The sequence below is a fragment of the Uloborus diversus genome, chromosome 6 (genome assembly GCF_026930045.1).
Source record: "Uloborus diversus isolate 005 chromosome 6, Udiv.v.3.1, whole genome shotgun sequence".
Taxonomy (NCBI): Eukaryota; Metazoa; Arthropoda; class Arachnida; order Araneae; family Uloboridae; genus Uloborus; species Uloborus diversus.
Window position 1 is genome coordinate 45,488,592 of NC_072736.1, and position 26,614 is coordinate 45,515,205.

Consider the following 26,614-nt stretch of genomic DNA (forward strand, 5'->3'; position numbering starts at 1 on the left):
TAAGCACATCAGTTTTTTTTTAAGTTTCCATTTAAATGAGGACAATAACACAAAAACTTCTCATTTCGCAAAGAGAAAAAATTCCCAAAAGTCTCTATTAGAGTGGTCTCTATTCGCGTTTTCAAATGACATTTCCCTCTGATGATCTCAGGCATGATTATTTAAAAAAATCTTCAACAGTACAGGTTCGATAGAATATAAAAACAAAAGCAAAATAAAAGAAAGAAAGAAAGAACAATATTCTTCATTGTCGCCATTAAAATAGGGACATTAATTCCACGAAATCCTAATTAGCATCAATAATCCTCAAAAATACGCACCCAAAAAAGAAAAAAAGGAAATGAAAAGTTTCATAAAAATTTTAAATAATTCGCCAATGCACTAACGTTTTGGTGTATTAAGTTACATTTTAATAGCAGTTTTAATGTTATTTAAGAGTGTTGTTTCACTAATTTGGAGGATTAATTTTAACTTCAATACCTAATAGTACTCAATGATCTTTTTACTAAAATTAATTTGGCAGAATTTTTACATTTTAATGCAACTTTTGTTATGGCTGTAGCGCCAAAATTTTTGAACACTCGTCCCGAACCATCACCGCACTAGAATCAATGCCTGTGAACTGAAAAATGACGTCATCAAGCATCGGCCGATCGTCAGCCATACTACTGTGTTACGGGAATCCGGTTTCCTGTTACATGTTAAATTTTTCATATCACCGCTTCTTTTGATATCCAAGTATTTGATATTTCAAAACAGAAAATCAAAGTTGGATTCAAAAAATCCGTAGTAAGCGATATTTTCCAAAAATTACATTAAAAAAAAAAATGTAAATTACTGAAACTTTTAGAGTGATTTTCTTTGACGCAATTTTTAACTTGGCGAGAATTTTTGATGTAATTCTTTGCCTCGATTTTTAGCCTAAATTACATAGAAACTACTTTGGCGAATCTATATGTACGTTGTGTTTTTTTTTTTCTTTTCTTTTTTTACATTTTTAACAAAATAATCAATAAAATGAGACTAAATTCTCTAGTACAATGAAAAAATATCCGTGAAATAAAAACTAATTCATTAAATAACATAAAAAGTTGATTAAAATAATCCTGAAAACAAACAAACCAACATTAAAAAACTATCAATAAGATTCCGCCAAAAAGACTTTTTTTTTATTGTAGGTGCGTCACTTTACTTGGCAACTTGATAATTTTCTACCTTGGCGAAACAAGAAAATATTGTTTATGTTTGCTCCTCTTCTTAGAGTTTTACATTTCTATGAAACTTTTAATATTAATTAATGATGCAACTTATATGGCGGTATGTTTTTGTTATAGTGCGTCATTTGACATAGTATTGCTTTTCACGTCTTCACCTTCAACATAGAATGAAATATTTGGCCCTGAAAATGACCTTTCTTTTAATAAGGAAGGTATTATGAACACTTAACCTTTCAATAAAGGTAAAAAGATTTACTTCTTTAAAATAAAAAGTTTGAATGTACAAGCAATTAAATCAAAAGCAAACATTTCTTATTTTCATTAAGAGGAAAATTGAAAATCTTCAAATTTCAAAGTTATAAGTATTCTACATACATATTTATACAGAAAATATATATCGTAAAGGTATTGCAGGTATTAGTGTAGCGGAAGTATAGCTTCAAAAGGTATATTTTTCTTCTTGGCGATTATTTTTCATTTTATTTACTCTTGCCAAGTTTGATTAAACTTACAATCAATTTTTTTTGGCGATACCATGCATTATTTTGTTTATTAAAGAACCTATGATAAAACGAACCATTAAATAAGACTAAATGTTGCTTTAAAATAAAAAGTAGTTCGTCTAATGATTGAATTAAGCTATTAATAAAAAACTTGTTCGCCAAACAAAAGCAAGCTAAATGAAAACCGTGAATTGTTCTTCTGAAATAAATCGCCAACTAAATTAAACAAATCTTAAGGCTGTTTTTTCAGTGTCAGAATCTTTCGTTTCTAAGATTTATTGGACGTAGCAACAGCAACGACTTTTCAAAATACAACAACAGAGGTTTCGTTAGCTAAAACTATTTTTTATTTACTATACTATAGAACTGAATTAGTTCAAAGACTGTTGGCTAGGGCAAACAAAAAATCAAAATTATACTCATTGAGTGATAACATTGTCGATTGGCGAGTTTTTACTTTTATATGAACATGAACACTTCAAAAATACTTACCCAAGTGGATAAGGTAGCAACTTTTGAATACCTAATGCTGTAACTATACAAAACTACTACATTTCTTACATGCGGGATAAAGGTAAATTAGCCCTCTATGTCACGATTTTTTTTATCAAATGATGCGAGAAATTCAAAGATAATTTTCTATCGACGGTCCGTCTTTCTCGAGCCGACATCACACTTGAAACTTTAATGTAGAAAATGCAATGTCCAGTTAACTATAATATAACAGGTAACACAGAATCACATTTTGTCATCATTATGTACTTGTACTTGAGGTAAAACATCAATAAGATGAGACAGATTACTTATGTGCATCTCACTCGGCAATTCATTAGAAAAATAATCATTCACAATGCTACAAAACTCATATGGAGCCATAAGACTCATTGCTGCAACCACATTTATGATTCGGATTCAAAGTTGTCTTATGTTATTACGATCCAGCTAATTAGCAATATTTCCCAAATCTAGTATCCAATGGATCACTTCGCATAGATCCAGGGCAAAAATGACGTTTTTTGCTCTCCTTTGGAAACGAAAAAGTAATTTCCTTTGCAAAGTAAGACAGCCATTTATGGACCAAAAAGATTTTCGTTTGACTAAAGAAAACTTTTGAAGGAAAACTGGCCGATCTGCGCTTACGTCATCAAATGTATCGTTGCCAGTTAAGAGGCATTGAATCTAGTACGGTGATGCCCGAACACGTTATCATAACTCTTCATATCAATTAAGTTTTTAAAATCTCATTGTGTTCATTTTATATTTTTGCAATTAAAAGCAGCGTTAAAATGTAAAATAATAAATCCAAATCCATTATTAATCGCCAAAGGACCACAGTACCATACATTCGCCAGAGACTTGCCAAGTTTATGAAACTGCGTAAAATGTTTGGTTAATCTATATTCATAAGATTTGATATTTAATTCCGAACAGAAGATGCTATAAAGAAAATGTATTCGGCCGTTCCTGGCGAAAAATAAATCTTTGTTCGACGGTAACTGGGGGTAGAGGGGCCGACTCTATTTCATAACTTTATTTAGTTACAAGATAATTGTGCGTAGCAAAAATACCCGGCATTGCCTGGGTCTGTAATAATTATGAGAAACAATCGCTACTTTTATTCGTTCTCTGCTGTAACTGAAATAACTCAAAGCACACCGCTTTGACGTGATTAAAAATAGAGCTCCTTCCTAACCCATAAAAGTGAAATGGCAATAAGTATGAAGAACAAAATAGTACTCTTTTTAGAAACGAAAAAAAAAAAAAAAAAACGATGCTTAAACATGTACAAATTTGACGAATTTCCAAAATATGAAATTAGGCGGTGTATTTCATGTATTTAAACTTCACTTGTTTAAAAAGATTTATTTATTTTTTTTTTTCGAACATAGTCTAAGATTTTCTGTACATTGCTATTGCAGTACAAACGTTTAAAAAACGTAGCCGCCCGTAATCTCTTACTGCAATTTAAAATGTTACTAAATTTGCATTAATAGTATTGGGATATCTTAAATGAGACTTAACCTCCCTACTTTGTAAAACTGTGTGTTAACTAATTTTCATCGAAGAGATAATGTCGCCAAATGCTGAGAAACATCTGGTGATTCTAAAATGTTGCTACCCGAAATGTTTCCAATAAATAGTAAAAATTTGGCAACTGTTTGAAATTGTGCGCAAAGACAAATTAATGGAAGTTTTTGTGCTGTTTATGGAATTTCTGGATTTAGTTGGCGAATAATTTTACTTGTTAACAAATTTGAAGAAAGAAATATTAAAGAAATAGCGATATTTGGTTACATGGTGAAAACCGAGAAACAGTATTGCGTACTCTTTAGCTTCACAAACAGCGACAGTTGTAAAAATTGCCAAATGCCTTAGCTATTCGCAACTCCAAAGCTCGAATACGCTACCTTGCGGATATTTATAAAACTGCCGAAAAAACTAAAACATTGCGTTCCATGTGTTCATTTTGGGCAAAACAAGCAATTTGTTGTGTATTTTTTTTTATTATTATTATTTGCGTAATTCATAATTTGGAATCGTCATTCGCAACAGCGTAACATCAAAAATCTCTTATATAATTAAAAACTGAGCGTATCTATATATGTCCAAGCTTCTTCTCCCGAACGACAGTGAACTGACCATCGAAATAGGTATCGATGGATTCGTCATCTTCCCGTCTTCCTGTTTGGCTGTTTAACATAATCCTCCGGTAATAATTAACGGAGATATCAATTAAAAACTATTAATTATGAAGCTTGGATTTCGACATAAAATCCCTATTTTTCGAAGGCTTTCCTCCATTCAAATTATTATTCAGTGCTTCATCTCAACTTTCCGCAACAACGCTTTTATTAAAATGTATAGCGTAAAGAAAATCATTGAGATAAAAGATCTGTTGCCATTTTTTTTCTCGAATATGAACAAGTAAAATTCTTGTTTTTGTTTTGAGGCTTTTCTTGTAATCACACACACAGGGGATTTAAAATGTTTACTTTTTGGAGTTTTTCCGCAATCTGCCGCAAAATTTCACTGACTTTTTTTTTTTTGGTTCAAGCCTGAGTGTTGAACTCGCGTCACTCGACATAACTTTTATTTTCGAGGTGGACCGTGCAAAGCCGGGCGACGCAGCTAGTATCTGATATAAACTGTGAGTACACATTTTATTTATCTTGTTCTGAGTGAATTTGAATAAATATCAGTTTTTCAATTCGATGAAAAAAAGCAGACTTAACAACATTGACTGGACACTAGGGCCATGCTGAAAAATTACTATTTTCCTTAACCTAATTCCACATAAATGATTTAAATAACCTTTCTTACTACAGCATCCAACTGAAATGGACAGTATGCAAATAAATTTTCTTGAAAATATTTATCGCAGAACATATTGAAAAATCCACAAAGAACGTTAAGAATTTGAGCAATAAAAAATAAAAGTTTGGGATTTTTATCGCTAAAATATCGCGCCAACTTAACGTTATTGCTCTCCAAAAGCTGTCATTATCGGTGGTAGAGTTTCGCCAAAAAATCTGTTTATAGGGTTATGGTTTTAAAATTGTGTAAAAGAATAATGTATCTTGACAAGATTTCGCATATCAGTTAAATCATTTCCATGACGAATGAATTAAATGCATGATGATTTCTTTTGATATCCAATCACATAGTCATAGAAATAAATTATCTAGTGTTGAATGTTACTCTTGACAGTCTGTCACGTCTGTGTACTATGTGGCAAAAATGTCAACAAGTGCCGGAAATGTCACGAAACTGGACATAATATGTACTAATGTATAGAAGAACGGTACAAAATGAAAATGCTGTTCGAAGCGAACCAAAAATTTATGAATTCCGAATTCAACATCGTGAAAATGGCTGCTTCAGAACAACTTACTGTGTGTCCTGCATTAATTTTTTACTTTCGTAATACTTTTTGATTTCTAATCTCTTTCTACATGGGTAGGAATCACCAAGACTTTTGTAGCTTTAGTGTTGTTGTTGATTCAGTAAACACTATCATCTGACTCCATATTATTTATTAATCTTACAATGATACACACCAAATCAAACGCGTCTGTTCGATCGCCGAATTGTTTTCGTTCCACTCCTGCTCTCCGCTCGAGTTGAGTTGCTCGCTCGCAGGAATCAGTGACTTCACTTCACTACACACTCCCTCCCTAGAGCAAACGATTAGGAATCATAATCCTTTAAATGAGGGGGGAACCTGACAATCCTTCCGCTGCGTGTGGTATGAGTGCAATTGCTCGGCGGTGAAATTTCCTCTCGAAATGCACCTTGGGTGGGTTGATCCGTGAAATCCCTGTGTCTTTGGTTTTCGAGGGGTTTCTCGTCGTTGTCCTTTACGATAAAGCATGGTTTCAGTCGGTCAATTGAAATTCTTTTGACAGTTCCATTGATTTCAATGTCAAAATACTTTGGTGACCGATGTTTCACAACATAAGGCCCAAGATAAACTGGTTGCAAAGATGAAATGACGGCATTATTGTAGACGAAAACGTGTGAGCAATTCAAAAGCTGTTTTGAAACGAACACGTTCGTATTACCATGGGTAGTCGTTGCAGAAGGTTTTAGGTTGCGGATAATACTTTGTAGCCTTTGTACAAACTCTGAATGCGTGACATTAGGAATGGTGTCCACAAACTCTCCGGGTAAACGTAGAGGACTTCCGTAAAGGAGCTCGGCCGAAGAGTATCCTATGTCTTCTTTCAGTGCAGAACGCAATCCGAGGAGAACCAAAGGTAAAGCGTCAACCCAAGATTTGCTTTGTTGTAAATGACATCTCAAGCTTGCCTTAATAGTCCTGTGCTGTCGCTCAAGCAGTCCGTTCGATTGTGGGTGGTAGGCTGTGGTTCTGGATTTTTGAAACCCGAAATATTTGCTCAAAGATGAGAAGATTTGACTTTCGAACTGACGTCCTTGGTCAGACGTAATTACGTTGCGGTATTCCAAAGCGTGAAATCCAGGTTGAGATCATGCCTGTTGCAACTGCTTCCGCTGATTGATCTGCCATAGGAACAGCTTCAACCCATCTCGAAAAACGATCAATGATCGTTAGTAAGTATCTAAAACCTTGACATGGTGGCAGGGGTCCAACGATATCAATGTGAACGTGCTGGAAACGTTCGGTAGGAACCTTGAATTCCATAAGAGCTGATTTGGTATGTCTTTGTACCTTGGATTTTTGGCATTTCCACGCATTCCCTGCACCATAACTGACAATCTTTATTGATATTTGGCCATATGAATCTTTTTGTAATTAATTTTCTTGGTGCTTCTAATCCCTGTATGAGATAGGTTATGAATAGAAGAAAATAACTGTCGTCGGAAGTTTGGAGGGATGTAGGGTCGATTACTCTTGGTGGAGACATCACAATAAATGGATTCGTCAGTTTCTGGAATGGATATTTTAACCATTCTCAGCCTTGGGTTATTCTTCAAAATTGTTAAATCGTGATCATCTTGAAGTTTTGCAATAGCTGCGTAATCGATTGGAGATGGTGCGGATATTGTATCAATTCTGGAAAGGGTATCAGCAATAATGTTTTCTTCTCCTTTGATGTAGCGAATATCCGTTGAAAATTGAGCAATATAACTCAATTGTCTTGCTTGTCTGGGAGAGGCTTTGTCCAAGTCTTGTCGAAAAGCGTATGTGAGGGGTTCGTGGTCCGTATAGATTTCGAAAGGCCTTCCCTCTAGTAAGTATCTAAAAATGCTTAACTGCACTGTAAATGGGCCAGAAGTTCACGATCGTACGTGCTGTATTTCCTCTGTGCCGGGGATAGAGTTCTTGAAAAGAAACTAAGAGGTTTTTATTAATCCAGCGATTTCTTGTTGAAGGACGGCTCCGATGCTTATGTCTGAAGCGTCCGTTACCAAACTCAGTTGAGCCTCTGGATCTGGATGTGATAAGAGAGTCACCGAACATAAGGCATCCTTGAGCCTGGAAAACGATTCACGACTATCGTCAGTCCACTGAAGAGGTTTGGTGCTATTCTTTTTATGGCCAGCAAGTAACTTGGTGAGTGGTTGCTGTATGCCAGCGCATTTAGGAATGAATCTGTGGTAAAAATTTACCATTCCCAGGAACCGTCTCAGGCTAGTGGCAGAGCTAGGTTCGGGATAATTTTTAATGACATCGACTTTTGGATGTACAAGGCTTCATTCCCTCGGAGCTGATTTCATATCCGAGAAATTGGATGTGTGTTACACCAAAATATAGATTTAGAAAGGTTAATGCGTAGACCATACTCGTTCAGTCGCTCGAAGAGAAGGAACAGATGTTTTTGATGTGTCTCTTCATCCTTCGAAGCAATCAATATGTCATCTAAATAACAGAAAAGAAAGTCTAATCCCTGCAACACAGTGTTTATCAGACGTTGGAAAGTCTGTGCTGCATTGCAAAGGCCATACGGCATGAAGGGGAACTCGAATAGCCCAAAAGGCGTGGTTATGGCGGTCTTTGGGATGTCCGCTTCATGCACCGGTATTTGCTGGTACGCTCGCAGTAAGTCAATGGATGAAAAAATCTTAGCTCCATGCAGTATATAGCTACAATCCGTTAGAAATGGTATCGGATAACGATCTGGAACCGTAACGTTGTTAAGGGCCCTGTAGTCCCAGCAAGGTCTCCAATCACCTGATTTTTTCTGGGTTAGGTGTAGTGGGCTGGCCCAACTGCTCTTGGAAGGGCGGCACAAACCTTGCTGTAGCATGTAGTCAAACTCTTTTCGAGCGGCCTTTAATTTTTCTGCGGAAAGTCTGCGCGCTTTACTATATACCGGTGGTCCCTGTGTGGTGATGAAATGTTCAATATTATGATTTACAATTTTAGTATTTACAATATTAGGTCTTAGCAGATCAGGGAATTTTAAGACTATGTACATATATGGCTGTTGCGTTTCTATTTCGGTGATGACTGGTCTTCTCTTTGAAAAAAACGTTCCCTTTGTTGACAGTTTTGTATTTCCATCTATTAGCATTTGATTTTTGCTGTCGATTAAAAGGTTGAAGTTTGCCAGAAAATCTATCCCGATGATTGGCTTGTCGACATCGGCTATTATGAACGGCCATACAAAGTCTCGTCTGAGGCCAAGATCTAGTCGCAACAGTTTCTGCCCAAAAGTTTTAATTTTCGAATGGTTTGCTGCAAATAGTTCAAACTTATGTACATTTTTTCTTTCCGTGAGCGTTGGAGGAATTACAGAAATCTCCGCCCCTGAATCTACCAGGAAAAGGGCTGCTGATGCTTTGTCACTAATGAAGAGGCGACTCAGCTCCGCCCCTAGGCTCCCTGTCGCCGTGGAAAGCCGGGGTATCAGTTTTCCTGCACGTCGGGGCCCTCACGCCGTAGTTGAAGAGACATACTGCATGGTTGTAAGCATTTATACGCTTTATCACCAAACTTTGAATGGAAGTAGCATATTCCGTGCTGATCGGAGGGTTTGCGGCTGCCAGATTTGCTGTGGCTCTTCCCACTATGCTGACGACGAGCTGAGGAACGTCCCCTTTTGTTTAAATTTTCCACCAGTATTCGGAGATCTGTTATCTGTTTTTGGAGGGATTCCAAAGTAACCATCGACACATTAGTATGTGACACCGAAGCCAAATTGTAATTATTGGGTGATCGAAGGTCCCAAATTTTATCAGCCATGGTGGCCAGTTTATTTAAATCATCGTTGCTGACTGATAGAATGCTGCGCATGTCCATTGGGAGGCGTTGCAAAAACAAGGTTTTTAGAAAATTTTCACTAACCTTTTGGTCGGCAAGATTTCTCATTTCACAGAGTAAAATTGAAGGTTTACGATCCCCAAGTTCAATTTGGGTCAACAATTTTTGTGTCCTTTGGGATTCACTGTCTGCGAAAGTCGAAATCAGGCGATCTTTTATTGCGTCAAATTTGTTGTTGGGTGGTGGGGTAACTAAAATGTCCGTAACTTGCGCTAGGATTTCCGCCTCTATGGAACTGACGACTAGGTCGAATTTTGTTTCGTCACTTGTGATTTTTGCACGGCGGAACTGTGCTTCTAACTGCAGAAACCAAATCCTGGGATCAGGCTTCCAAAACGGTGGAACTTTCACTCCAACATGACCCACAAAGCAGGCTTGCTCAGTGCTTTCGGTTTCAGAAAGAACGTCCGTTGAAACGCTTTGTTTCGGAATTTCTTTATCAGTACTCATTTTCAATGCACAAAATAGTCCGGAGGTCACCACTGTAGCTTTAGTGTTGTGGTTGATTCAGTAAACACTATCATCTGACTCCATATTATTTATTAATCTTACAATGATACACACCAAATCAAACGCGTCTGTTCGATCGCCGAATTGTTTTTGTTCCACTCCTGCTCTCCGCTCGAGTTGAGTTGCTCGCTCGCAGGAATCAGTGACTTCACTTCACTACACATTTTTATATACAGTTGAAATATTTATCCAGAATTAACGAAATTATTTATAAAACGAGTGCGAGGTAATATCTTAAAGTTAATACAAGGGCACCCCGATGGGAAGCTACTGTGAGTCATCGATGCATGTTTGCGGAAATCATATTTATATTACTTTGAAAATTTGAGATGCATTTGAATAAATGTTTTGTTCAACAATGATCTGATCAGCAATGAATTTCCAATTGAAGGCTCACCTAAATTTTGGCATGAAATTAGTTAAAAACAATTATATTTCATCTTCTAATTACCTTGTAACATTGAAAAAAATTTTATCTGATGCAGAAAAATTAAAAGTTTTTGTAGATATTTTTAAATAATTTTTGCGAGCATTTTTTAATGTTTTTTTTTATTGTTCCTTTTTCACATTGTTGGATTTATGCCAAAATATTGATTAAAATTGGAGGAAACTAACAATTCGCAACTCCAGCGCTCGAATACGCTACCTTGCGGTGATTTACAAAACTGCGGATGAAACTAAAACATGGCCACGTTGCGTTCCACGTGTGTCTGTTGACGTAAACAGAGGCAGTTTGTTCTGAGTATTTATTAACGCAATCGATGTGTCTTAGTTTACTGTCAGCTATAGAAATTAATTCGTCCCTTAGTAGTATTCTCGAGCTTCTCAAAATAATGTTAGTTTTCCTTATTTCCTTCTAAAATATGTTAAGAAATGGTGAAGCGAAAACTATGGATTAACAAACTTGGATAACGTTATACAAGGTAGAAAATTTTATTGTTTTGTATGAATTTGTAAGAATATGAGTTTTTTTAGTCTTAAATTAATTTAACTAAACATATTTTACAGCAGCATTTAGTTGTAATGGACATTATGCAAAATATTTTTTTGAATATATTATCGTAGAACAAAATGAAAAATGTTTAACCGAGAAAGAATTTACTTTATTCCTTTTATTCTCAGCTGAAAGGTTTCGCCAAATTTGTTTAGGGTTATAGTTTTAGTATTGTGCGAGCAAAGTAGCCTTGGCGAGATTTCGCGTTTTTAGTTAAACCATTTTTAATTTTTATCATGAGTGGAATAAAATGGTAGTAAGATTACAGAATTCGATAAGTAAAAAGAAATAATGGTCAATCAACTGAAAAAAAAACTACCACCATATATCCGTGAGAATTTCGTTGATGATTTGCATAACATGACATAATTAAATCGTAGCTCAGAAATTATAAAATCGAAACAGAAAAATTTTAAATTAACCGATTCGGGAATTCGAGAGAAATAACTCAGCTACAAATGCAAAACAATAAGCGTTAGCCAAAGCAAAGCAAAGAAGTATCATCTTCTTTTGGTAATAATTTGTAATGTCTTATTAAATTTTCTAGCATTAATTGCTATTCTTGTCAGGCCACAATTATTATTTAGTTTTATCAAGAATTGATAAATATCGAATTCAACTTCGTGAAAATGGCTGCTTAGAACTACGAACTACGTAGATTGCATTAATGTTTGACGTTTAGTAATGCTTCTTGAATTCTCATTTCTTTCTACGTGGGCCAGAATATCAACAAGACTTTGAAAATTAATTTAAAAAGAATAAAGCGAAAAAATCATGCATACGAACAAATTTTACTATACTTATTAACATTTTCTTCGTTACCACGTGCGTTTGTTTTAGTTTTTTCGTCCGCCATTAGACAGTGACTACAGTGCCCCCTATAGTTCGTTGGAGTTGCGAATTAAAAGAGTTAATTAATTAATTTGATCATAGAATATTGTATTGTCATCGGGTCTGAGGTCGAGTGCCAAATTTCAAAAGAATCCGATCGCAGGAAGTGGTCGAAATTTGAGCTGCAAGATTCCGTTACAAGATACATACATACTGGTGAAGCTAATAAAATAATAATAAAAGCGTGTTAAAAAGAGAAATTTTCATGAATATTAATGAAGTATGTTTTCTTACGAATCTTCTACATAAAGGTCGCTCCTGTAAACAATCTTCCTTTATACATTATGCAAATGTGTCAAAACATTTTTTGTTTTCCATCTTTTTAGGATACCTATCATTCTGGTGTATGTATATAAATATATAACTGATAAATAAAAACTATATTGTTAAATTTTATACATAAACTAGCAGTACCCGCACAGCAATGCCCGCGCTAAAAATTTAATGGAAGCCCGTTGAATTAAAAAAAAAAATATGCTCCCTCCCCCTCTGATGTGAAATTATCATTTTTCATTGTATAAAATGCGTACACACCTTTTCAAAAAAAAAATATGAAATTTTCTTTGGAATTTAAAACTTTTCGTCAAATTATTAAATTAGATTTACAGTTGCTTTAAAACTGTATTAAGAGAGTTAAGCTGATTTTACTGCAATTTAAAATATTTCGCCAAATAAACAAAAAAAGACATCAAATAATATCTTTCAAATGTAAAAATAATTCCGCAACTCTATTGGTTATCGCCAAACTCACCCAGCAACCACGCTATCATAATCCATCTAACGAAAAAAAAAAAAACATCCCGTGGAACATTCAAAAATCATCGTCAGAAAAAAAGAAGAAAATGTCGTTTATTTCAGTCGGATAAAAACAAATCAAAAGTTTCTTTTTTTTTTTTCAAAACAATGAATTACATTTACGATTGCTTTAAAACAATAATCCTAGACTGAACTGCTCAGCGCCTAACGCGCCAAGCAACCACGCTACCGGAACCCAGTCCTTTTGCGAGAAAAGCGGATGTTTTTTCTTTGGCAATAATCAGTATTTCGCCAAACAAACAAAAAAGTATAAAATCACATTAACAGTAGCTTTTGAATCTTTATACAGTAAACTCCTGATTATTCGCGGAATAGGGTGGCACGGTAACCTCGGATAATCCGAATATTAGGTAAAAACGGTACTTAGTGTATGCAGTAGATAAAAAATATTAATGACTCACTCATTCATTTAAATTATAACTAAAAACTTTGCTACATTGCATCTATTAACATTGAATATAAAAAATATTTGTAATATCTAAAAGCAAGCAACAGCACATTCATAAGTTTCAGAAAAAAAAAAAGACCCGCGGATAATCCAACCGCCGAAAATCGGGAGTTTATTGTATATTAAGAGCTGAGTTGCTCGGCTTTGCCCAGTCTACCTTGAGAATAAAAATTGTGTGAAGTGACATATATTTAACAATCAGGCTTAAATAAAAGAAAGAAAAAACACCATGCAAAATCACCCTTCCAAATAATGACGACAGATATTAAAATTCTTTTAAGAAATTAAAATGCGAAGGATAAATTTTAAAAGCGTAACCATTGAAGCACGAAATAAAATAAGTTTAAGAAATTAAATGCAAAATAAGAAAAGAAACGATGGCTTCGAAAAGTGTAACCGTGGGAAGAGCGAAAATAAAATGGTTGACAACCTGAATCAAAATGACAGTTTTCGAATTTGATTTTAAAACGCTTGTAACTTTTTTTCCTTTAAAGATAGAAGCTAAGTTTTTCGACCACAGGTCAAGAGAGATATGGAGTAAAAAATATCTTTTTTTCCAATGCTGTAAAAAAGAAAACTGTGGGGCAATTCTTTCACTTTTTATTGATAGATTTAATGAAGAAAGTAGTGCCTATATTTCAGCTAAGCCCAAAAAAGTTCGAGTTAAAAACGCAAATGACTCCCGCCGTTATTAAGTTAGAGCATTGAAACAAATTGCTTAGAACGCGGAAAATTCTACACTTTTCAACGATATCTAATATTAATATATGCAAATAATTTTTCACTCCCATATTCGGGAGTTTATGTGAAATTTGGGCCTAAATTGGAATAAAAAAAGAACTATAATCGCGAAAAACCTTTTTTAACTAATATCTTCGTTATTTAATATCATCCAAAGACGCAACCTAGCTAAGAACACTCTCCTTCCGAACAAATTTTATTTTTTCGAAATCGATCCATCCGTTTAGGCGCTAGAGTGCACCAGACAGACACGCAGATACACAGACACGTCAAACTTATAACCCCCTTCCTTTGTGTGTCGGGGGCTAATAAAATACACCGCCAGCTCAGTTATTCATTCGAGGACTGCAGTTTCGTGCTTTTTAGCACTCATGTACATTAACTACCAGTTTGTTTTGCTCTCTTGGCTCCTTTAAGAGGTTTTTTGCCTCCAGCTCAGTTATTCCTTATCCGGGCTGATGAGTGCTAAAAAGCACAAAACTGCAGTCTTCAGATGAAAAGCTGAGCTGGCGGTGTATTTTATGTATTTCTGCTTTATCCCTGGCTTAGGGCGGTAACTGATTGCAAAATAGTTTGGAATATTGTTTTTGTTTATTTGCTTAAAAGAGTTTTTAAAAAATGTTTAAGAAAAATTGAAACATATTTTTCTGAAGACTTAACATTGACAAGATTGAGTAAAACAATTCATAAACAATGAGCCTAACCCACATCCTTTTTAATTTACAGAGCGTATGTATCTTTATCCTTCTAGGTTTTGGAATGACAACGCCCAAAACACTTGCTGGTCGGATTGTGGTGATATTCTATGGATTCCTGGGATGTTCAGGAGCAATTCTTTTCTTCAATCTCTTCCTAGAACGGATAATCACTTTCTTAGCTTATGTTCTGAGGCTTCTCCATGAAAGAGAACTCAAGAGGAGAGGTTTCCACGGCAGGAGAGATTCCCAAATTTCCTTCGACGACAACCTGGATCAGTGGAAGCCGTCGGTAAGATTACTCTTCAAAATATGGCAGTACATTGATTCTGGTTGCTTGAAAGGTCTCACTGACTCAAATTCAATTATCAACCACACTCATGTCAATTTGAACTTATTTGAGCATTCATTGCCACCATTAGCATCGCCGTCATTGCCTTGTTTCTGCTCAGTCCTATAGAGCAGCAGTTCTCAACCAGGGGAGGAGGCCTCCCCCAGAAGAATGTAGAAGAATTTCAAATGGAGTCGCGAATGTTTAAAAAAATAAAACAAATCTAAAATCAATTAAAATTTGCTTAATTGAATCATTGTCAGGTGTTCATATTTTCAGAATTATCACTTTTTTCTGAGGTTTTTAGTCTTTTTAGTAGTTTTTATCCACCGTATCTCCATGAATCTGTCTTTTCAGCATTAGCACGCATAAAAATGCAAAATATCGAACAATTCATTGTATTGAAAGTAATCTGAGGTGTGCTTTGTCACAATTACAACCTAAATATTCAAAAACAAAATAGTGGTAGGCCTGCAATTATTGTTATTAATGTGACTAGTATTCGAGGGTGACAAACTATAACTTAAACGCACATAATGCACCATAACTTTAATGCTAATAAAATATTACGACCAAACTTCAAAATAAATATGAATACATTATTTCAACTAATCTTAATATATAAAAATCTTCTGTGCGGACGTTTGTCACCATAAGGCTTTTAAACGGCTGGACCGATTTTGATCAAATTTTTTGTGTGTATTTAAGTTGTGGCAAGCATGGTTTCGAAGCGCAATGGATCGAATCGGAAACGTTTTTGTCAATTAATTAACTTAAACATTGGATGGTTATATCTCCCAAATGATTAATATTTATTTTAACCTATTGTTGAGGAAGAACTGAAATAAATATTTAACCCGTTGCCAAAGGACAATAAGAAAGCCAGCTCTGCTTTTTGTAATGAAATTTCTTACTGTCATATGTCAATTGAGGATAAAAACGTTGAGAGAGAGAGATATATAAAGAGAGAGAGAGAGAGTGAAGCCTTCATTTCTTGAAAGCATCGGAACTCCAGCGCTCGAATACGCTACCTTGCGGTGATTTATAAAACTGCGTCTGCACCTAAAACATTGCCACGTTGCGCATCACGTGTGTCTGTTGACGTAAACGCGGTCAGTTTGTTCTGAGTAACGCATTCAACATGTCTAAGAACGCCTTCAACAACAGAAATTAATTCGTCCCTTAGTAGTATTCTCGAGTTTCTCAAACTAATGTTAGTTTTCCTTATTTCTTTCAAAAAAGTATTAAATGGTGGAAGCGTAAACAAGAAAACTCTGGATTAACAAAATTGGATAACGTTATACCAGGTAAAATTTTTTATTGTTTTGTATGAATTTGAAAGAATATGGGGGTTTTTTTAATCTTAAATTAATTAAACTTACCATATTTTACAGCAGCATTTAGTTGGAATGGACAGTATGCAAAATATTTTCTTGAATATATTATCGTAGAACAAAATGAATAACCGAGAAAGAATTTACTTTATTCCTTTTATTCTCAGCTGAAAGGTTTCGCCAAATTTGTTTAGGGTTATTAATTTTTAGTATTGTGCGAGCAAAGTAGCCTTGGCGAGATTTCGCGTTTTTAGTTAAACCATTTTTAATTTTTATCATGAGTGGAATAAAATGGTAGTAAGATCACAGAATTCGATAAGTGAAAGGAAATAATGGTCAATCAACTGAAAAGAAAACTACCACCATATATCCGTGAGAATTTTGTTGATGATTTGCATAACATGACACAATTAAATCGTAACTCAGAAATTAGAAAAATCGAAACAGAAAATTTTTAAATGAACCGATTCGGGAATTCGAGAGAAATAACTCAACTACAAATGGAAAAAAAAAATAAGCGCTAGCCAAGCAAGGCAAAAAAGTATCATCTTCTTTCGATAACAATTTGTAATGTCACATTGAATTTTCTAGCATTAATTGTTGTTCTTGTCAGGCCACAATTATTATTTAGTTTTATCAAGAATTGATAAATATCGAATTCAACGTCGTGGAAATAGCTGCTTAGAACTACGAACTACGTAGTTTGCATGAATCTTTGACGTTTAGTAATGCTTCTTGAATTCTCATTTCTTTCTACGTGGGCCAGAATATCCACAAGACTTTGAAAATTAATTTTAAAAGAATAAAGCGAAAAAATCATACGTACGAACAAAAATCACAACACTTTTATCATTTTCTTCGTTACCATGTGCGTTTGTTGTAGTTTTCAATTCCGCCATTAGACAGTGACTTCAGTGCCCCCTATAGTTCGTTGGAGTTGCGAATTAACCCGTGATATATTTTAAAGTAAAGTACTGGGAGGTTCACGCAAAACGTGTTCTGTCGTCGTAGTTGAACCATGTAACCTGATTGGTGCTTTAGGTTTTCCTAACCAAATGATCAGAAAGTACCGTACCTAGCAACATTTGTATCTCAGCTGAAATCCATCTGAGTTTTTCACCAATGTCAAGAATACTAAAAGGATTATCTAACTAATCAGTATATTATTAAAAGAAAAGATGATGGAATTTCAAGACAAAACAAATTTTATTTTCGTCCAGACAAATTACAACAGGGTAGTTCTGTACACAACAGATCAGTGCAGTGGAAGATCTTTATCTTTGGCGGAAAGAACAAATTAGGCAATATATGAAGTTTAAAAAGTTTTAGCTCAAAAGATCGGACCGCTGATCGGTTGGAGTTGGCTACGTTCACTGATCGGCTGGATTACAGTAACGTGGTGGCTTGGCAACTTTGACTGTAAACAATACAGTTGCGTGATCATTTGTTTACATTTTAAGGCTACTATTAATGTAATTTATTGTATTTTTTGTGTATTTGGTGAAATATTTCAAATTGCAAAGAATTGTTTTTCGTTTTTAAAGCATTTTTAGTCATTTTAGTTGAAGAATATTTATATTACATCTGGAGGGGGGGGGATAAGTGATTTTCGCTTATTCAGAGAACTGTTTTTACCTTTATCAATTTTTTAAACAATATCCTTTCGATTGTTTTATTCCTTTTTATATGGGGATGTTGCAGCGGGATTTCCGGATTGATTGTTCTAGAGATGGGTAGTTAGTTTTTTACACCTAATATCTGACTACGCTTTTTATCCTTTAAGTATGGCTGAAGAAACAAACCATCAAGTACGGGAGAAAAAATAGTTAATAAAACAACTGCTCAGTGGGCATTAGATAAATCAAGTTGTAATAAATATGCGACTTCTGTGTGACACCATAGCAGCTTAAACCATTTTTTTTTTATTATTTTTTTCAATAGAACGGTTCAAACACTTGATAGTTTATTGAAATTTGTTAACTTTTCAATTTACAAAGCTTGAACAGAACAACGTCTGTCGGGTCCTCTAGTATATTTACAAATTTTCGAATTGGTAACCTTTGGGATTAATACAGTCCAGGCTAGTGTCCATTGAAATGTCATGATACCTCTTTTTTGTACATATATAAGATTTTTTGGTTGTTTTTATAAGATTTTGACTTGCTGATTTCGAATCAGTTATGTGCCAGACGCTAAACCTTGAGCGTTTTTGTAAAAGTGGTAAAATTCAAGATGTTAGCCAAATAAAATTGTAAGGTTGGATTTTCAGGTATTAATTATTTTTTAAACTATAATTGGCAAGAAAATATAATGTTTTACTAAAGATAAACATTAACAGCGATACATAGGGAGCTTAAAATTTTGATTTAGCTTGACAATAAACTCTAAGGGGGGGGGGGAGGCTTAAAACGTATCAGATAAAACACTAGTCATGAGCCGTCAGGTATTATTACAAAACACTGGAAAAATAAATGAACAGTTACTACTTGGACACTATTACGTGGAGTATTTGGTGGATTGAAAACTTATTTGGAATCAATGAAGAACGGTGAGATGCAAAATGCTGTCACTTGTCATGTCGAAAAACATCACACTCGTATTGCTTCAGACTCAAATGACAGACATCTCCGCTTGTATTGATGCATTAAAAACCCTGATCACCCAGCGAAGGAAGTGCTTAACAGTTACTCTAGTATAATTACAAATGATACAATTTTAAATGTAGAAGATTCTTAAAATTATCATGTCCCAGTGGCATGCATATGCGAAACTGACGTCAAGGATTCCACCCGAAATGAAAGATTAAAACAATGCCTACATTCACCAAAGGAAGACTAAAATTGGCGACTCGCATCGTTTGCTGGATACAGGATTTATGGATGAAAAATAAACGAATTGTGGCATCATCAAGGGAAAGTCTCCTAACAGAAACTAGTTCGTCATCAACTGGCTCCTCATTCTACTGCTTTATTTGATTTAATGATGATGGAAATAAGAGAGATTCAAATAAATCTCTTCATTGAAGTTAAAACTGAAAGTAGATTACGGGTAGGTGGTAGGAGTCACCCAGAAGTAACTCCGCAACACCAGCAGTGGTGAATGATTATATTGATGCTGTAGAAAACCACATTAAGCCAACGCATACTAATTATTCCATGGGCACAGTTTTCGTTTGGCAGATGTCATAACTTTAGCACCAATTCACACGAGAAAAAGGTTTCTGTCGTGATTTTCAACTTCACGCAGAATCATCACTTTGCCAAAAGAGATATCAGACTGAAAGTAGCAGTAAATAAGATCCAAGATTGGTTGTGAGCAGACAGAGTTTAATGAATGTTCCTCCAGGCCTATATTGTTATTGGTACATATTTTTTTCAATTGAAATTAGGGTTGGACTGTAAGCAGACTCCTATTTCTCATGAAGAAGGAATGTGAGATAGATTAATTCACTTCATACTTCGCAAATAATGAAAAGGAAAGTTACATTGAAGAGTAATTTCTGATGACACAGACGTTCTTTGCATCTTATCTCATCTTCCTTACATAAGAACTTGTGCAATGCATGAGGGAACTGAGTTGACCATACTCGTTTATGCTCACAGGGTCGAAGTATCATTAGCAATAATGAGGTCATAAAGAAACAAGAAAAAAATGTCAAACCACTTAGCAGCACATGCTTTAACTGACTGTGATGCAGTGTCATTTCTTTTTCTTTTGGAAACTCAACTGTCCTTCTCCTAAAAAAGCTAAGTTTGCATAAGAACGTAATTCATCTAGATGCTCCAATGACAACAATAGATTTTACATTCAGCATCAAAATTTATTCCCAGTTTATATGGCCACTAGCAAGATGAGCAACGTCTAGAAAATTTGTGGCCAATAACGAAAGGATGGATGTGCAAAACACAACAGCTTACATTCAGCATCAAAATTTATTCCCAGTTTATATGGCCACTAGCAGGATGAGCAACGTCTAGAAAATTTGTGGCCAATAACGAAAGGATGGATGTGCAAAAAACAACAGCTTACTATGTACTGAGGCTTGTTTTTATCCTCACGGATTAGTTGTACATTACCAAACAATTTTGTGGAAATCAGCTGGTTCACTTTTCCCACTGGCTCTCAACCCTCATAATTACGGCTGGGAACAATTGAAAGTTTATTACAGACAGCGAAAGTCATCCATGACAATAGTCAGCTCCCAGGAAAATGCTCAACTTAATTAAATCAGGTGCTCTACTGGATGTAGAAGTACTGTGCTCATTCGGAAAATTCTCTATACCATGTCCTGAATTTGATTCTACTTCTGAATTTGACTGCATTAATCCTTCAAAACCATCAAATGAAAATAGTGATAGCGATAATGGTTCCGACAATTAAGAAATTACTTTTTAGAGAAAATGAAAACTCAATTTATGCAAAGTCATCTGACTATCATTTTTCTTCTGTCAATTGATCTTCGTTTCAGCAAACAAATTGTTCTATTATTGTATATGCGTGCTGGTTTTATTCGTATCCAATTTTATAAATATATATTTCCAATAAGACTAGAACCTGATTTATCTGGGCTGAAAGGGAATCCAAGTCTTTCGAATTAATGAAATAACGGATTAAACAAAATAACCTATAAATTGTGCTAAAGTTAACAAACAGGTTGCTACACGCAGAAAAATTCTCAACAGCTCTCCAGCTTGCTGCTATTGACTCCGCTATTGGTCGATGTGTAGTTTCTCTCACTCTCACCCTGCCACATGCATGACAAAGGCCTGCAAAAATGCATTATTGAGTGGGCGCGTACATACATCCAAAAGACTGTCCGGATTAAGTGACGTTCGGTTTAACAGAGTCCGGATGAATGAGGGTTTACTGCAAATTTTGTTCTGACTAAAAAATACTGTCATTTTAAAATTTCTAATAAATTTCATTGCACGTATGTCAACATTAGTTTGCTTCTCACGTTTTGTAGCGGCCATCTTGAATTTCGCTATTTTGACAAAAACGCTCAAGGTTTAGCGTCTGGCATTCAACGGATTCGGAATCAGCAGGTCAAAACAGTATAGAAACAGTCAAAAAATATTATATATGTTCCAAAAAGAGTTATACGACCTACTAGCCTGTTAAACATATCACAAAGTTTTCGGCTCTGAGCCACTTACTGATATTTTATCCCATCCCTTGTATAAGGATTTCTTTTGGGATGCCAAAGTTTTATGAGGTTTAGTACACACCCTCGTCTCCATGATGGATCAAACAGAATAATCCATTGGATTCAAATCTGAGGAATACGGTGGCCATTCTTGAGCTCCAATGATTTCCGGAAAATGTGTCTTGCACCAGTCTTGAGTGCTTTTAGCTCTGTGTGCAGGAGTGGAATCCTGTTGGAAGGTCCATCTTGTTTCCAAAGAACTTTTGCGACCAAGGTAAGACAAAATCTTCCAAAATGCGTTTGCGATACATTTCTTAACTAATTTTATCCCCTGATTAACAAAAATAAGTGATATTTTCTCAGTAGCACATATCCCACCCAAACTATTAGATTGGAGTCGTTGACGCAGTTTAACATTGCAAGAAGGTCCTGGAGACTAGGTTGTGTGCTAAACTTCCTTAAACTTTGGCATCCCTAAAGAAATCCGTATGCAAGGGATGGGATAAAATATCATTCGGCCAGGAGCCGAAAATTTTGTGACATGTTTGAAGCTCTGTTTTAACCCTAAAAGTAGCCAATTTGAAAATTTGTAAATATATTAGACGAAATAATGTATTCATATTTATTTTGAAGTTTGATCGTAATATTTTCATTAGTATTAAAGTTACGGTGTATTATGAGTGTCAGAATTATTTCTTGTCATCCTGTACTTCAACTTCACTTAGATCCAATATTATGTCAAGCTAATTTGCATTTAGTTCTTTGGTTTCATCTGGTCTAATTCAAAATAAAGTGCTGTGTAGTAATAAATTTTGTGAACGAACGTATTAACCTTTTTCATTTAATAGTTGGCTTCAGCTATTTAAATCAGCTTCAATTTCTAACTCCGATTTTCCGATTGCACTACTTTCATTAATCACAAGGGGGGGGGGGGGGGTGTAGAGGCGAGACCTTCACATCAGTGAAAACAGGAGGGTGTAGAGTCAGAAAGGTTGAGAATCCCTGCTGTAGCAGGAGGAAGTACTTTACTTTTTTTTTTTTCACGACCTGCGCTACTATTGACTTGGAGGCTAACTTTACAGAAAACTTATTAATGACTAAGATGAATACAAAAATCTGTGACCAATATTGCTTGATATCAACGGCACATCGTTTCAGGATGTCCAGAATGCCTCACTGGCTCAAATTTAAAAACCTAATATAAACATGAACTTTAGGACGGTTCAAAAAAAAAAAAAAAAAAAAAAAAACATTTTTTGAGCTAGAGTCCAGGCCACTGCCTATTTTTTTAGACTTACTATTAGCATAATGCTGTAAAAGTTTTAACTTCTTACTCAAACTTTAAGAGAGTGCTCAGTGACCCCTTATTTTAACATTAGTCTTAGTGTAAAAAATGCCACAAGTTTAGAAAGATTTAATTTCCCCGGCTGTTTTTTTGCAAATAAGTATTTTATTGCAATGTATATGCATATTACTAGTGTATATTACAATATGTAGCACTGTGTTTTTAGTTCAATGTATTTTTTTAATCCCTCCTCCATACGTATGAAGTTTGGGGGGAGGGAATTGAGCAGCACTCTCTTTCCGTTGAAATAGGAAGCTAAAATTCTTCCAGTATATTACTATCGACAAGTGTAAAATTATTTTGGAGTGGCCCGTTATCTCAGAGAAACTTTTTTTTACATGTATTTTGAAGCACTCTAATGACCTTATCCTTGCCTGATATTGCCTACTTGTTTGACAGGTATACTGGGTGATGCTGTACCTATTCATCGCCACCATCAGCATCGCTGTCACTGCATCGTTCCTGTACAGTCCCATGGAGGGATGGACATACTTCGAATCGCTTTACTTCTGCTTCGCGACCTTCTCCACCATCGGGTTCGGGGACTATGTGACTTCGCAGGAGGCCGCGTACCCCCACGTGGTCCTCTACCGGCTGGCCAACTTTGTGTTCATCGTGTGCGGCTGCTGCTGCATCTACAGCCTCTTCAACGTGACGTCCATTGTGATCAAACAGTTTCTGAACTGGCTCATGAAGACACTAGACATTCACTGCAAACCCATGAAACCTCCTGGACAGAAGCAGTTGCTGGCGAGGGGACGAAGGAATGCTATCACGCCGGATCATCTCAGACACCAGGTCAGACACTGCATTCCAATTTTAGCCTTTTATTTATTTACTTGTTTTTGTTTATTTTATTGTTTTTTATTGATTTATTTATTAATTTTGTTTTTATTTATTTATTTTGAAAATGTCCATCTTTCTTGTCATTTTTTTATGTCTTACTGTTTTGTCATCAGCAAGCTTCCTAAGAAAGATCAGCTTGTGCTATACCTTACAATTTAAAAAGTACTTAATACAAAACTTTATAGTTTTTTCCCTTTATAGTTTTCCCCCATATTGTTTCATCCTTTTTTGGTTTAAAATAGTATGATGCTACTAAAAAAACAGACGGAACTGAGAATTCCTGTCAGTAAATAAAAGGTCAGCTCAAAACAAATGCATCTGTTGATATCGATTTCGTCACAATTATGTCTCTCCTCACTATGGTGAATGTCCTCAATGCAAAAGCAATTGCTTGCTCAACACTTTTTGCCCTTTTACAAAATTTCCTCTAATTTGTATTTAATCTCATTTCTGTGTCACCAGCTAGCTTCCAAACAGAAATCAGCATAACAGAATACTCAATAAGAAAGTCAGTGGCTACTTTGTGGTTTCGCGATATTACTCTTGAAACATTAAGTGAGACTAGGCTTCAAAGTTACTTTAATGTAAAATCATACAGCCCCACAATAAAGTGAATGGGGTTAAGAAGTGAAGTCAGACAGAGCAAAAGAGAGTAAATAAAGTGTTACTCACAAAATGGATGCAGCCATTTATTGCTTCTTTGATACATAATGTCTCTATTTAAAAATGTCCCACACATGTTTAACATGTTTAACTAATTTTTACTTTCTTCTATATCTAATATATAGAAGAAAGTATTGGATTCGTGCAAATTTTCGAATTTCGAATTTTGACGGATTCGAACGTTTTGAGGTGTGCTGAGTCCATTTCGACTATTTTTGGAAAATGTCTGTCTGTCTGTGTGTGTGTATGTATGTGTGTGTGTATGTATGTGTGTATGTGTGTGTGTCACGTCTGTGTGTGACCAGTTTTTTGTGGCCGCTCTACAGCAAAAACTACCGCATGAAATCGAACGAAATTTGGTACACATATGTGCCCCTATGTGAACTTGTGCCCATTAGTTTTTGGCGCGAATTCCTCCAAGGGGGGTGGAGCAATGGGACGTTTTTTGAGTTACGCGTGCTTGCTATTCCTCAGGAAGTAACTGGCGGAATCAAACAAAATTTGGTCCATATGTTGCCCCTAACAGGAGCAGGTGATGATTCAATTTTGGTGTCAATAGCTCAAACGGGGGTTGAGTTATAGAACGTTTTTTATCGTCAATTGTGACTGCTGTATCTCAAGAAATAACGAAAGGAATCAAACAAAATTTTTTTGACAAGTAGCCCTTAGTAGATATAAGAGCTGATTTTATTTTGGTGTCAACAGCTAAAAGGGGGGTAGCGCAATCGCTCGTTCTTTTTTTCCATTGTGAGTGCCCTATCTCAAGAAGTAATGCTACGTTCTGGTTGAAATTTGGAATATATGTGAATCCATACGTAAACAGGCTTTGGTTCAATTTTGACTCCAATCGCTCCAAGAGGTGTTGATTTTTTTTTTTTTTTTGAATAAAAATAGTTTTATTAATGCAACAATAAGAAAGATAAATCGTAATAGATTGTCGTCTGCGTATTTCTCGTGATTTTAATTGTATGGAAATGATCGGAAATATTATCTCAATGATTTAAAATTTTTAACTGTTTCCATCTTATTTTTGTTAATAAATAAAATATTTGTAAATAATTGAAGTAAGGCTTTTAAAGTAACTTTCAATTTTTGCTCTTTGTTTTGTTATTACAAAAATTCAGACATTGGGATGGTCGTCAAGTTTTTGCATGTGTAATTTTGTTTTTGTTAGGAATATTGCTTCCTCGTCAAGCATGAGGAGGGATCAGAAATAGGAAAAATATAGAAGAAAGTTTCGTGATGGCCACAACATACTAGTTGTATTTGTTTATTGAAATTGATTTAAAATTTATTATTATCCTGGCTCAAAGTTATTTTTCTATCTAGGGTCACTTTGAGTCACTCCAAAATTGCGTATAAAAATAAATTAATTCAATAAAAGTAATGGAACTTTAAACCAGAAAATAAAAATTTCTGAATTCAGTCAACTCGTGATAATTCGAAGCCTTATAACTCGAATATACCTTTATCTCAGAGTTTTCATTGGGTCCCAAACTCTTGAGATGGCTGTGAGTCGTGAGAATTTCCCTTAACTTGAACTACCAATAACTAGAAGGCTTTTTCTGGTTCCTTGTACTTCGAGTTAGTGGGCATTGACTATTTAAAAACTTTCTGGTTTTGCCTCACAATATTAGAAAATATCTACCATTTACAGTACTGCATAGAATATTACATTGTGTGAACAGCAGTTTCAACAACGACAAAACTAGCTTCCAAACAGTCGCTTCGGAACATCTGAATGACGCAACTAGCTATATGCAATATAAGTATAACTAACCTTTTTTTCTGAAATTAAGAGCAGAAACACCATTTTATAACCTTGCCAGGAGAGATTCTCGGGGCCTTATACCCTTTTTTTTTTTTCAAAATCAAATATACTAAAAAACTTACATTGACGTAAAATTAACTCTCATGTGTCGAAGTTACCAAAAATGACAGTACTTTTCTTTCATTTCAATTATGTCACAGCTGTGTCAGGCACTTAAAGTCAAAAACTTAAAAGAGACGCAAAATTGATCCCACATGGGTCGAAGTTACTCAAAATAAATGTACTTTTTTTTTTTTTTTTGAAGTTTCAGTTACGTCTTAGCTATGTCAGAAACTTAAAGAGACGCGAAATTGACCTACATGGGTCGAAGTTTCCCAAAATGACTGTACTTTTCTTAAATTTCAATTATGTCATAGCTATGTCACTCCTTCTAAAGTGTTCAATGTATGAACATTTTTATGCTTATTCTTTAGTTTATATTAAACTGATAACCATTAGCCTTGTTGTCCATTCACCTGCATAAATTGTGCTCTAAATTTAGATTGTTATCTCACTTTCTGTTGTACTGATTCAGTGTCAGAATCCCTCTTCAGACTTGATTTCATAATGATTACAC

General features: G+C 35.1%; 1 protein-coding gene across 1 annotated transcript in view; it reads left to right on the plus strand.

The window, feature by feature from the left end:
• The window catches only part of LOC129224373 (potassium channel subfamily K member 13-like), a 213,918-nt gene that overhangs the window by 181,336 nt on the left and 5,968 nt on the right, over positions 1-26,614 (plus strand). The window contains exons 2-3 of the mRNA XM_054858814.1: positions 14,619-14,854; positions 23,118-23,516. Coding sequence (XP_054714789.1) covers positions 14,619-14,854; positions 23,118-23,516 — 635 coding nt within the window. The remainder of the gene's footprint in view (positions 1-14,618; positions 14,855-23,117; positions 23,517-26,614) is intronic.